The sequence below is a fragment of the Eriocheir sinensis genome, chromosome 36, assembly GCF_024679095.1.
Source record: "Eriocheir sinensis breed Jianghai 21 chromosome 36, ASM2467909v1, whole genome shotgun sequence".
Classification (NCBI taxonomy): Eukaryota; Metazoa; Arthropoda; class Malacostraca; order Decapoda; family Varunidae; genus Eriocheir; species Eriocheir sinensis.
Genome location: NC_066544.1, coordinates 14862653 through 14875519, shown reverse-complemented (window position 1 = coordinate 14875519; position 12867 = coordinate 14862653). Strand labels below are relative to the sequence as shown.

Here is a 12867-nt window from a genome sequence, read left to right as displayed (position 1 = left end):
CAAATACGACTGAGAGCTTGCAATGGAGGATCGACGTATTTATGGGCGGGGAAGACAGATGGTGACAAATAGATTCACATTAGTTTTATTTTACGGCAAACTGGCTTTTTTTTGTTTTCTATCGGGATTTTTTGTTAACTATCGGTTTTTTTTATGTTTGCTAGGGGACATTTTCTGTTTTCTTTTATTTTTTGCCCTTGAGCTGCTGTAAAAGAAGAAGAAGAAGAAGAAGAAGAAGAAAAAGAAGAAGAAAAAGAAGAAGAGGAAAAAGAAGAAGAAGAAGAAGAAGAAGAAGAAAAAGAAGAAGAAGAAAAAGAAGAAGAGAAAAAAGAAGAAGAAGAAGAAGAAGAAGAAAAAGGAAAAGAAGAAGAAGAAGAAACCCGCTAATCTCTGCTCCTCCAAAAGCAAACAGGAGTAACCATAAGAGACGTCAGTTTCGGATGGCGTGTAAAGACCAACTGGCGGCCTCTAGAAGATTCATTGTGCCTTTGTACGAGTCCAAATAGAAAAGGCGTTTGTCAGGAATCATTAAGTTAGTGCTGAGCGTAATATCCGGCCGCCACGAGAGGAATCTGATGCGTATATATCGATAACTCCATCACTAGACCCTCCAGTGCCATGTTTAGACCAGCTGGCGGCCTCTAGCAACCTTATTATACCTTTATCTGTATCGATATAGAAAAGGCGTTTGTTAAGGATCATCAGGGTAGTGCTGAGCGTAATATCCGGCTGCCACAAGAGGAGTCTGTCTATCTGTCTGTCGTGTATATCGATTACGCCATCACCAGACGCTCAAATGGGTATATTGTACAGACATAAGGTAGTAAAGGCCAGCAGGAGGAAACTCATCTCGTCAACGCCAGCATCACACGTCCCTCCGGTAACATTAGACACAGCAATCCTTCAATCCTGACCTCGAGGCACCAGAGGTAATATCATCCACACACAGCATTTCCAGACCCGTAACTCTCACTATTCTGCCAGATGACACAAAAATTACTGACCTACAACTTACAGAATCTCACAGCATTCCACTAGAGCTAATACCACAGGCCCAGCAATCCTAGAGTCCCAACAGAGTCCCCGCAGCATCCCAATAGAGCTAACACCACAGACTCCGCAATCCGAGAGTCTGAGGGCCACCGCAGTCTCCCACACCATCGCCGGGCGGGCCAGCGACTCGGTTTACCCACAATTGGACTAATGCTCAGCGCCGCTCCCCAGCCATCCGGGAAATCGCTATCAGGTTCAGAGGATCAAATCGGCCACACAATCACTGCTCCCTGCCACTGTTGGGTTCGAAGGTGGGAGAGGGAGAGATAGCGAGAGGGAGAGAAAGGGGGAGGCTTGGAGAGAGTGAGAGAGGGAGGCTGGGGGAGTGAGAGGAGAGGATGAGAATGAGAGAGAAGAGGGAGAGAGAGGGAAACTGTGAGAAACTGAGAGGGAAAGAGAGGGAGGGAGACGGGGAGAGAGACGAAGCATACCTCCACTTCTGACACCACTCGTAAAGGGAGTCTAGAGAGAGAGAGAGAGAGGAAGAACCCCCTCCCCCCTTCCACGCCCGACACTGCTCAAAAGGCATATCAAGAGGAGAGACAAGGCAGCAATGAGAAGGATAATGACCCTAAGCCTACCATGAGCAGCCCAGATCCTAAGTGACGATGAGGTTAAAGGAATCAGCGAACTTTAATGTGAAAACCAAGTAACCTCACCGCTGGTTTGCCGGAGAGAAGGTGCAGGAAGAGGGAGATGGGACCGGGAAGGGAAGGGAGGGGAAGGAGGTAAACGGAGTGGAAAGAGAAGAGAGAGGATGGGAAGGGAAGGGAAGGGAAGGATTGAAGGGGTATCAGATGGAAGGGAAAAAAAGAGGGTAAGATAGGGATAGCAAGAACTGGGAAATGGAGGAATAGGAAAAAAAATTAAGATAAGGATGGTGAGGACTGGGGAGAAAAGGATAAGAAAAGGAAATGAAGGGATGGAAAAGGAAAACTAACAGAAATAAAGAGGAACAGCAAAGGAAAGATAAAACAGATAGAGAGTAAGATATGAGAAGAGGAGGAATAGAAAGGATGAGTAAAACAAGAAGAAGAACAAGAAGACCATAATGATAAAGGAAAGAAAACGAAGATAAGCAAGGAGAGAAAAAATGAATTAACAAGAAAAACAAGGAAGACGATAATGACAAAACAAATAGAACGGAGATAGATGGGGAGGAAAATATAGAATGAAAAGGAGGAGATAAACAAGGAGAGGAAAATTAATTAACTAGAAGAACAAGGAAGAAGATAATGATAAAACAAATAAAACAGAGATAGATAGGGAGAAAAATATAGGATGAAGAGGAAAAGAACAAGGAAAACCACTACGATGAAGCAAAGAGCGTGAAAATAAATAAGAAACAAAAACAAAGTAACAAAAAGAAGAAAGAAACAAAGAATACCATCACACCTGCATATCTTCCTATACACCTGTGCACCTGACCACTTTCCCTCTCACCTGTCCACACCTGCACGCCACCCTTAACGGAACACCTGTAGGCCCCCTCCTCCCCCGTCACCTGAAGCACTGAGCCACCCGGAAGCGCCCGCCCGCCTCCTGAGAGCTTCACCTGAGCCTCACCTGCCTCATTAGGGACACCGCTGCACCTTCGCTTTCTTTTTTACTTTCCCTTTTTCTCTTTCTCACTCTCTCTTTTCCTTGTCATGGTTTTCTTCTTCCTGTTCTTTTCTTTCTTCTTTCACATCTTTAATTTTTGTCTTGCTTTGCCTTTGTTTGTTTCTCTCTCTCTCTCTCTCTCTCTCTCTCTCTCTCTCTCTCTCTCTCTCTCTCTCTCTTAATTCTTCCATTTTCTCCCCCTCCTCCTCTTCACATCCCTTTTGCACTCTCGCTCTCATTATTTCTCTCTCCCTCTCCCTCTCTCTCCTCCTTTTTTTCCTTTCCTCCTCCTCCATCTTTTCCTCCTTCTTCTTCCCTCTTCCGTTTGTCTGTTCTCATCTCCTCCCGTTTTTTACTCTATTTCCTTCTTCTTCCTCTTCCTTTTCCTTCTCCTTCTATCCTATTCCAATTCCTTCCTTTCCTTCACAACTCACATTTTACTTTTCTTACCTTCCTTCTCCCTTTTCTTCTTCCCTCTTCCAATTCCTCGTTCTTTTTCCTCTCCCTCTTCCTCCTTCCCCTTCCTCACACCTCACACTTCCACTCTCACTTTTCTCATCTCATTAATTACCTCTCAATACAGGTGACCGCTAACTCTAATAACATGTCATCTTCAGCCTCCTCCTCCTCTTGCTTCTCCTCCTCCTCTTCCTTCTCCTCATTCTCTTCCTTTTCCTCTCTCTCTTCTTCCCTCTAATTTCATTCTCGCTTCTCTCCTTTCACCCAGTCTCCCTCCTTTCTTATCACTTTCATCTTCCTTCTCTTCTCTCATCATCTTCTTTTCCCTTTTCTCTTCACTTTTTCTCTTATGCACACCATCCAATCCTTCTTTTTAATCTCTCTTTCCTTCTCTCTTCTATCCATGTCTTTATCCCCTCTCTCCTTCTCTCTACTCCATTTCACCATTTTCTTCCTCGTCTCCTCACCTCCCCCCTCTCCTCTCTTTCCACTCTCAAACTCATCTTCTTTCCTTTCTCTCTCATCAACGTCCCTCATTTCCATTCCCTCTATCTTTAAACTCCCTCTCTATTTCTTTATACTCCCTTTTTTGCTCCTTCTTTTCCTCTCTTTTATCTCCTCCATCTTCCCTCACCTCACTCTCCCTTCCCTTACCTTAGCGAGCGAGTCATCGAGGTTGGAGAGGCGTCGCGGGTCGGTGTAGCAGATGGTCTTGGGACGCCGCTTGAAGTAGCTCTCGTCCTCGTAGTCTATGCCGTCCTGTTGCTGGTGCTGCCCGCGGGAGGCCGAGCGGTGGGCGGGCGAGGTGTGAGCGGACTGACTCTTGCTGTACACGTTCTCGTCGGAGGGAACACGGCCGCGGAGACAGGCAGGGAGCAGGCTCTTCTTCTTGCACGGAGACGCCTGGAGGAAGACACAGAAGGGAGGGATAAGCGTTTTTTTCAATTGATATATAGCAATGGTTATTAATTAAGGGCTAGAAAATGATACAAAAAAAACAATGGGAAATGATATAAAGGGGACGAAGAGGGGTTTGCAGCAGACTCTTCTTCTTCCATGTGAACGTCTGGAGGAAGGAGTAGAGAAAGAGAGCTTGTCAATGAGGTTTTCTATGTTTTAGTGTTATGTTCTTATGGCCAAATATAAGAAAAAAAATTAATGGAAATGATATAAAAGAAGACAAGCAAAAAGCAATAGTTTCTTTTTCTTGTATGAAAATTGTTAAAAAGAAAGGAAGTGATAAATGTTTTTCAGTGTCTTAATGTTTAGTTAATTTTCTTGACAGCAACAAAATAATATAGACAAAAACAAGCAGGACACAGTATATTCTTCTTGTATGGAGACGCCTTAAAGAAGACAAATAAAGGGTGTGAGTAACATTTTATTCGATGTTCCCACGTTTGGTTTATGTTCCTGGAAATATATAACAATCAAATTCCCTCAGAAGCAAACGGAACAATGAGGCAGGAGGGGGAAAAAATCTACGGTCTGACGGCGATTGATTTCAGTAAGTCTCTCTGTCTCCTATTTAGTCTGTCATTAAGTTTATCAGTAAGTCAGTCAGTTTAATTACCTATTTATCCTTGCTACCCTCTCTCTCTCTCTCTCTCTCTCTCTCTCTCTCTCTTGCACATTTCCCAGCATTAGGTTCATTAGTACAGTTTTCATAGTTTCTCTACATATCCAGGACAAAAAGCTCCTTACTTCCTTCCTTCTTTCTCATTGCTCTAGAACCGAAGTCTTTCAGCCCTGGCAACTAACGATTCCAAGACTTACGGAATAACGAACAATACGTATAATAGTTCTTGCCTTATTGTCATTATTATTCTCATTTTTATCATTATTATTGTTGCTATTATTACTTTTATTGTGTTTACAGTAAGCTCACACAATCAATCAACACAGCATTTTATTTGGAGTCTATTTTAATGACCTTGTTATTCTTATTACGATGAGGGGAGGGGAGGGGAGATAAGGTTAGGTAAGGTAAGGTAAAGTAAGGTAAGGTAAGGTAAAGTAAGGTAAGATAACGTGAGGCAAAAATAAGGTAAGGTAAGTTAAGGTGAGGTGAGGCGAGGTCAGATGAAGTTTAAGGTAAGGTAAGCTAAGGTAAGGTAAGGATATGGAAGGTGAAGTAAGGTAAGAGGAGGTAAAGAAAAGTAAGGTAAGGTAAGGTAAGATAAAGTAAGGGAAGGTGAGGCAAAGTAAGGTAAGAAAACGTAAGGTAATTCAAAGTGGGGAAAGATAAGGTTCGGCACACTGAGGTAAAGTTAGGTAAGGTGAACTCAGGTAAGAAGCAATGTAATTAGATGAAAGAAAAGCCAAGTCGAGATGAAGAAGGTGAGGAAGGGTGAGGCGGGGCGCTTCCTCCCCTCACCTGCCGCCCACCTGCCCGGCGATTACTCAGGTGATTGCTTAGGCTCGTCAAAGGCGGCGCGCACCTTTTTACATCACACCTGAGGAGCTCATTACCTGCCTCCAAAGGAATACATACACCTGACTTCCTCCTCCTCCTCCTCCTTTTCTTCTTTTCCCTCCTTATCCTTCTCCTTCATTTCTTCTTTTTCCTCCTCCTCCTCCTCCTCCTCCTTCTCCTTCACTTATTCCTCTTCCTCCTCCTCCTCTTCTTCGTTTTCCTCCTCCACCGTCTCCTTCATTTCTTATTTTTCCTCCTCCTCCTCCTCCTCCTCCTCCTTCACTTCTTTTCCCTCCTCCTCCTTCTCCTCGACTTTCTATAGCAATTACGTCTTTCATTCTGTCTATTTTCTTTTTCCTTTTCCTCCTTTTTCTCATTCTATTTTTTTTCTTGTTTTTCGTTTTCTTTCTTTTCGTAATAATCTTTTTCTACTCTTTTCTTCTTGTTCTAGTTCATATTCTAACCCTTGTTCTTCTACCTCCTCCTCGTCCTTCTCTTCTTCCTCCTGCTCCTCTTCCTCCTCCTCCTCCTCCTCCTCCTCCTTAACACCGTAAAGAGGATAAAGCGAAGGAAAACCAACATCAGAGAGCTCCTACAGTTGAAGAGAGTGTCTGTACGCCCGAAAGGTAACACAGGTAGAGGCCAGACACCTTTAAACACCTGGTGAGCTGTACCGTGAATCACCTGTTGGGAGTTAATGAGGGAGAAAACGAAAGTGTAAAAGAATGATAGACGGAAAATGAGCTGTACCGTGAATCACCTCTTGGAGTTAATGAGGGAGAAAACGAAAGTGTAAAAGAATGATAGACGGAAAATGAGCTGTACCGTGAATCACCTCTTGGAGTTAATGAGGGAGAAAACGAAAGTGTGAAAGAATGATAGACGAAAAATAAGAATAATGGGAATTGTGAAAGGGTTGAAAGGGGCAATAATGTAAAATGAGTGATAAGTAAAACGAAGTAAAGTATAAAGAGAGAGAGAGGAGACGAGAGTAGAGAGAGAGAGAGAGAGAGAGAACAAGGTGCGGTCAGGCAGGTAAGTGAGGCTATGTTTAGATAGCACCTTCAATATTTCAACTCACCTCTCCTCACAGCTCTCTCTCTCTCTCTCTCTCTCTCACGGAAAAATTCATCACACTTCAACATCCTGCTCTTCTTCCTCTTCTTCTTCTTCCTCGTCCTCCTCCTCCTATTGTTTCCTCCTGAGATACACAGCTTCAGAGAGACATTGATTGCATGTTTCAAACGCCTTAATAATGGGTTTATGACTGCCGACGAATTCAAATTATATATCATTGACGGCGCTTCGAGAACGAGACATAATGACGCTATATTTCAGTGTGTAAAGACGTAACTCAGATTGCACCGAATTCTCCGTCACTTACGTTGTTGTGCGAGAATGGAATAAGCTCCCGCCTTTAGTAGTTCAGTGCAAAACAATGGACTGACTGAAGGTTAAACTCGACCGCCCATTTTTCTCCACCGTAATACTTGCTAAGGCAGAGAAAAAGTAGCGTCTTGGTGGCAGCTTGGCGTGCTAAAATATAGCATGTAATACACCACACCAAAACAAAAGACGAAGACAGATCTAAACAAACCACATGAAGTAAGAAAACAACTTACATAAGAGCAAAACAAACCTCGTTACATACCACCACACAAAACACGTTACATACCAAAACAGAACACGTCCCATACCAAAACAAACAAGTCCCATACCAACACAAACACGTCCCATACCAAAACACAACACGTCCCATGCCAACACAAAACACGTCCAATACCAAAACAAAACACGTCCCATACCAGAACAAAACGCGTCCCATACCAGAACAAAACACGTCCCATACCAAAACAAAACACGTCCCATACCAAAACAAAACACGTCCCATACCAACACAAAACACGTCCAATACCAAAACAAAACACGTCCCCATACCAAAACAAAACACGTCCCATACCAAAACAAAACACGTCCCATACCAAAACAAAACACGTACGGACAAAAACGAAACGAAACTATCAACACCCAAAGCACAATATCACTCCAAGTCGGATTGTGACGGATCGAACGAACGGCAATTATTCCTGATCGGATTGGTGATTACAAAGAGTGGGATTATAAAGGACCGGCGAGAGTGACTGACTGACTCTTTTTGGCATCAGAGGAAACGGTCAGGAGAAAAAACAGAAAAAACAAACAGGAAAGAAAGGCCCCAAAACTACTGCTCCTTCCACCCCCCCAAAAAAAATATATAGAAAATGTTAAGACTGGCTACATGGTTAACTGACTGACTGACCGACTGACACTTTTTTATACATTAGAGGAAACAGTCACGGGCGAAAAAAAAGATAAAATAGGCCACAAAACTACTGCAATGTAAAAGGAAAAAAAAAGAAGCAGACTATTCCAGTAGACAGACTGACTGATTAACTGATTGAGTGTGGGAGTGACTAACTGAGTGATTGGCTGACTGACTGCCCAACTGACTGACTGATTGATTAACTGATTGACTGGGTGACTGACTAAATGACTAACTGACTGCCTGAGCTGACTGACTAACTGCCTGGTTGATTGCATGACTGATTGACTGATTGAGTGACTGATGGATTGACTGACTGACTAACTGGTTGACTCACTGACATTTTTTACATCAGAAGAAAAAGTGAAGGACAAAAAAAAAAGGGAAAAATTAATGCAAAACAACTGTTCCCAATATGAAAGCAAATGAAAGAGAGAATGCCGAAAGAATGACTAACATATTAACTGACTGACTGATTCACTGACTGCCTGACTGACTATCTGACCGGCTGACTGACGAACTGACCCAAATCCACAATCCAGACACATAACTTTTTATCTTTTTTTTTACAGCCTCCCTTTTTTCCTTTCCTTGTTTCCTCCTTCCTCTCTGTGACCTCTTTCACTTTTATTTCGTTTATGTTTGCTCTAAAAAAACGCTTATCTTCCTGGCTGAATCTCTCTCTCTCTCTCTCTCTCTCTCTCTCTCTCTCTCTCTCTCTCTCTCTCTCTCTCTCTCTCTCACTAACTCAGGTTTATCTCTACTTGGTATATAAGGGCTCTCTCGTTCTTCTCAATCCCCTCGTTCTCTATCTCCCCCTCCTCCTCCTCCTCCTCCTCCTCCTCTAAGCCTCTCTCCTTACCAGTACAATCCCCGTTACGCAGAGATAAAGAACAACTTCAGACCGTTGTCGTAAGAGCCGAGGAGTTGCTGGTTAAGTCTTACGAATGGTGCAACAGAGGAAGAGGAGGAGGAGGAAGAGGATTTGGAGAAGAAAGAGGAGGAGGTGAAGGACGTGGAGGACTGAGGGGCTGGTTGGGGATATTCGGTGTTCCATAGGATGTGTGATTGCGGCCATAACTCAAGGAAACCAAAGAAGAGAGAAAAAAATGTAGTTACGAGACGCCGAGTTTTCATCTTCAAACGCTGCGGTTGTTTAAGGAGACGTGGAGAGAAATACAATGCCAATACAATGAGAACCACAATAAGCTCTCGTTCCCATTTACAGCACTTGAGGGAAAGGAACACTAAAGCAAATGATAAAAACTCGCCTCTCTCAATTACAGAAGATATGGGTTAAAGAAGAGGGGAAGAGAGAGGAAAGCTGCAGGAAGGGAGAGAGAGAGAAGAGGAAAAGGAGAAACTGAGCATACCAGAGAGTGTAATAGGAAGGAAGGAGGGCAAAGTGAGAGGGAGAGGGAGAGGAAGAGGGGAAAAGAGAGGAAAACTAAAGGAAGGAGGAGAAAGAGAGAAGGAGGAAGGGAGAGACTGGGGCATACCTGAGAGAGTAACAGGAAGGAAGGAAGAAAGGAAGGGGGAGGGAGAGGGAGAGAAAGATGCAGGGAGGGAGAGAAAGGAAGGAAGAAAGGAGGGTACAGGGGGAGGGAGAGGAAAGCTACAGGAAGGAGGAGAAAGAGAGAAGGAGAAAGGGAGAGACTGGGGCATACCTGAGACATTAATAGAAAGGAAGGAAGAAAGGAGGGGGAAAGGGGAGGGAGGGGAAGAGGAAGGTTAATAAGAGTGAAGAGCTTTTCTGTATATATCTATTGTTTTACCTTAAGAGACAGATCAAAGCGTATGGAGGAAGGAAAACAACGAACACAATACCCTTATACAACAACAACAAGATCCCACTCCCCTTTCCCTTCATATAGAGAAGTGTAAGGAACGTTGCCAGATTGTCGTACTCAGCCTCTTGTATTTGTCGTTTACCAACCCGAAACTGCCTCATCGACCCCAATAACTGCCTTTTTATATAGTTATCGTTAAGGTGGTTAATCAATGGTGCTTTTTTGGCAATATTTATGACTCAGAAACCGGAAAATAAGATGCTCTGAGTACGATAACATGGCAGCGGTGAGTGTAAGGCTGGTTCTACAAAACACTTTCGTTTCTCACATCAGCTATTCCTAAAAGTCAAAGGGGGGATCAATCAGGTTCTAATAAGTTTTTTTTTTAGGCTCAGGGTACAGAAGAAGGGTCGAACTACCACCAGGGTCATAAAACTACCCCTGGAAATGCTCACGACTCCTACGAAAGCCTCTTCAATTATGTGTTCTTAGGGGGGTCAAACTACCACCAGGGTCATAAAACTACCCCTGGAAATGCTCACAACTCCTACGAAAGCCTCTTCAATTATGTGTTCTGAGGGGCGATATGTCTTTTAATATGACCCTAGGAGTAAGATGCACCTCCAAGCCATAGAAAAGTTGTGCGTTAACTCAGCGGATAATGGAATGCATAATGGAAGGCTTAATGGAAGGCGAGGGTGGAGGATAACAAAGGAGAGTGTCGGTAAGAAGCTACTGAACGGATTGATCTTACTCGAATTCTTATTTCAACTCCTCACGGTCTCAGTGTTATGGACTCGATCGGTAGTAGGAATGGTAGTAGTAGTAGTAGTAGTAGTAGTAGTAGTAGTAGTAGTTGAAGTGGTAGTAGTAGTAGTAGTTCCTTTCTTCATTTCTATTACTCTCTCAAGTGTATCTCATCCTCTTCCTCTCTCTCCTTTTCCCCTTATTCTTCCTTTCTTCCTTCCTACTCTGTCGTATGTCCCACAGTCTCTCCCTCTCTTCCACTCTCTCCCCCTCCCTCTTCGCCTGCCTTTCTCTTCCTCTTCTCTCTCTCATCCGCTCTTCCTCTTTCTCCTCTCCTCTTGACCTTCTATCTCTCTTTTTCTTCCTCTCTCTTCCCCTCCCCATTACCTTTCTCTCCCCTCTACTTTCTCTCCACCTCTCCCTTTTACTTTTTCTCCCCCTCTCCGTAGCCTTCCTTTCTCTCACTTTAGTACTCTCTCCCCACTTCGTCCTCTCTCTCCCCCTCCCTCTTCGCATTCCTACTTCCTCCCCTCTTCCTCTCTCTCTCCCCTCCCATCCTACCCTTCTTCCTATACCCTATCAGGTGAGGCCAGCCAGGTAAAGGGGGGAGGAGGGGAGAGAGGGGGAGAGGGGCGAAGTGGAGCTCGTTGTCAGCGCTTCAGGTAGGAAAAATAAAATCTCCTCCCCAACTTTTCCTACTTTTAACAGTTAACTTTTATTTTGTGGGTTTTTTGGCTTTTGTTGGAGTTTGGCCTAAAAATAGAGGTCGCTACAGCCGTGCCGGGAAAGCTTCGGCGAATGTCCGTAATCTTGGGGGGACTAAAAAAAAGAGAAAATAAACGGAAAAAAAGGAAAAGAAAAAAATAGAAAAAGGAAAAAACTCTTGCACATGAAATCGAGAGGCACACACACACACACACACACACACACACACACACACACACACACACACACACACACACACACACACAGGGTAGAGTGAATACCCCCGCCGAATACGAATCATCTGTTTCGTTTTATACATGTTTTTTTTTTATTATTCATTCGTTATTTTTTATGTGCGAGTGTCGTTTTAACTTTTATGTATGTATGTATGTATGTATGTCAATTTGTGTCCATTTCTTATTTAATTTATGTATGACTTTTTATTCTTTTTAATATTTTTTTCATATTTTTTATTCATTTAGTAATTTTATTTATTTTTTCCTTCATTTTCATTCATGTTCTTTATTTCTTCTTTTATTAATTTTATGTAAGACTTTTTCATTCATTTTTTATCATTATTTGTCTTTTTACTAATTTCTATTCATCTATTTATCTTTTTATCATGTTGAAATCATTATATTCGTTTTTATTATATTTTTATCAATTTTCTGCATAACCTTTAATCCATTCTATGCAAGACTCGTTTTCTTTTGTCACTTCAACTTGTAACTCCCCTTTTCTTCCCAATATACGAGTGACTGCCGTGTTTTCAGGTATGTGTGTATGCCTGTCGCTGGAGACTGGAGGAAACCGAAGGAAAAAAGAAGGAAGAGGAGGAGGAAAGACTATGATATGTATGAGAGAGGTGGATGAGGAACGAGAAAGGAAAGAGGAGAGAAAAGGTGAAAGGCTAGGCGGGAAAAGAAGAATGATAATGATGATGATGAGGAGGAGGAAAGACAATGATATGTATGAGAGGTGGATGAAGAACGAGAAAGGAAAAAGAGGAGAGAAAAGGTGAAGGCTAGGCGGGAAGAGAAGAAGGATGATGAGGAGGAGAAGGAGGAAGAAAAAGAGGTTAAAAGCAACTATTGAAAAGAGAACGACAGACTCACGAGACAGATAAAGAGAAAAAGAGAAGACTAAAAAGTAAAATACCTGAGAGAAAGAGTTAAGGAAAGGCAGAATGAGGATGAGAATGAAGAAGAGAAGGAAAACGAGGAAGTGGAGGAGAAAGCAGAGGAGCTATAGAAGATAAATAAAAGTTGGGCATAGAAGAGAGAGAAACAGGGACGAGATACAGACAGATAAAAAAAGACAGAGAAAAATCGACAGAGAAGAGAAAATGCGACAGTAGGACAAAGAGAGAGGCTCCTTAACACACACACACACACACACACACACACACACACACACACACACACACACACACAAAGACACAAACAGGCTGAGTATAGATCGTAGTAGTACCGTAGTATCGCATCCACATCAGACAAAGACAGAGTAAAACAAAGACAGTCAGAGGAGAGAGCGAGGCCTATCCGCACAGTCCCAGATTCGGGGTCCTTAACACACACAAAGACACAGATAGGCTTAGTATAGATCGTAGCAGTACCGTAGTATCGCATCCACATCAGATAAAGACAGAGTAAAACAAAGAGACAGTAGGAGATAGAGAGACAGAGCGAGAGGGCGGTCATTTAAGCACAACATCGACCTAGCCGGCAGTCCCAGATTCGGGGCCCCCAGTTCAGTGTGTCGGTGGGTCAGGCCAGGCGCGCTAACACCTCTAT

General features: G+C 43.1%; 1 protein-coding gene across 5 annotated transcripts in view; it reads right to left on the bottom strand.

Annotated features, from left to right (window-relative positions):
• Positions 1 to 12867, bottom strand: part of LOC127007884 (uncharacterized) — an 88894-nt gene that overhangs the window by 63254 nt on the left and 12773 nt on the right. For all 5 annotated transcript variants that reach the window (XR_007760662.1, XR_007760663.1, XM_050879329.1 and 2 more), the window contains exon 3: positions 3769 to 4017. Coding sequence is in view for 3 of the 5 variants with exons in the window: in XM_050879329.1 (XP_050735286.1) it covers positions 3769 to 4017 (249 nt within the window). In the remaining 2 variants the exon portion in view is untranslated. The remainder of the gene's footprint in view (positions 1 to 3768; positions 4018 to 12867) is intronic.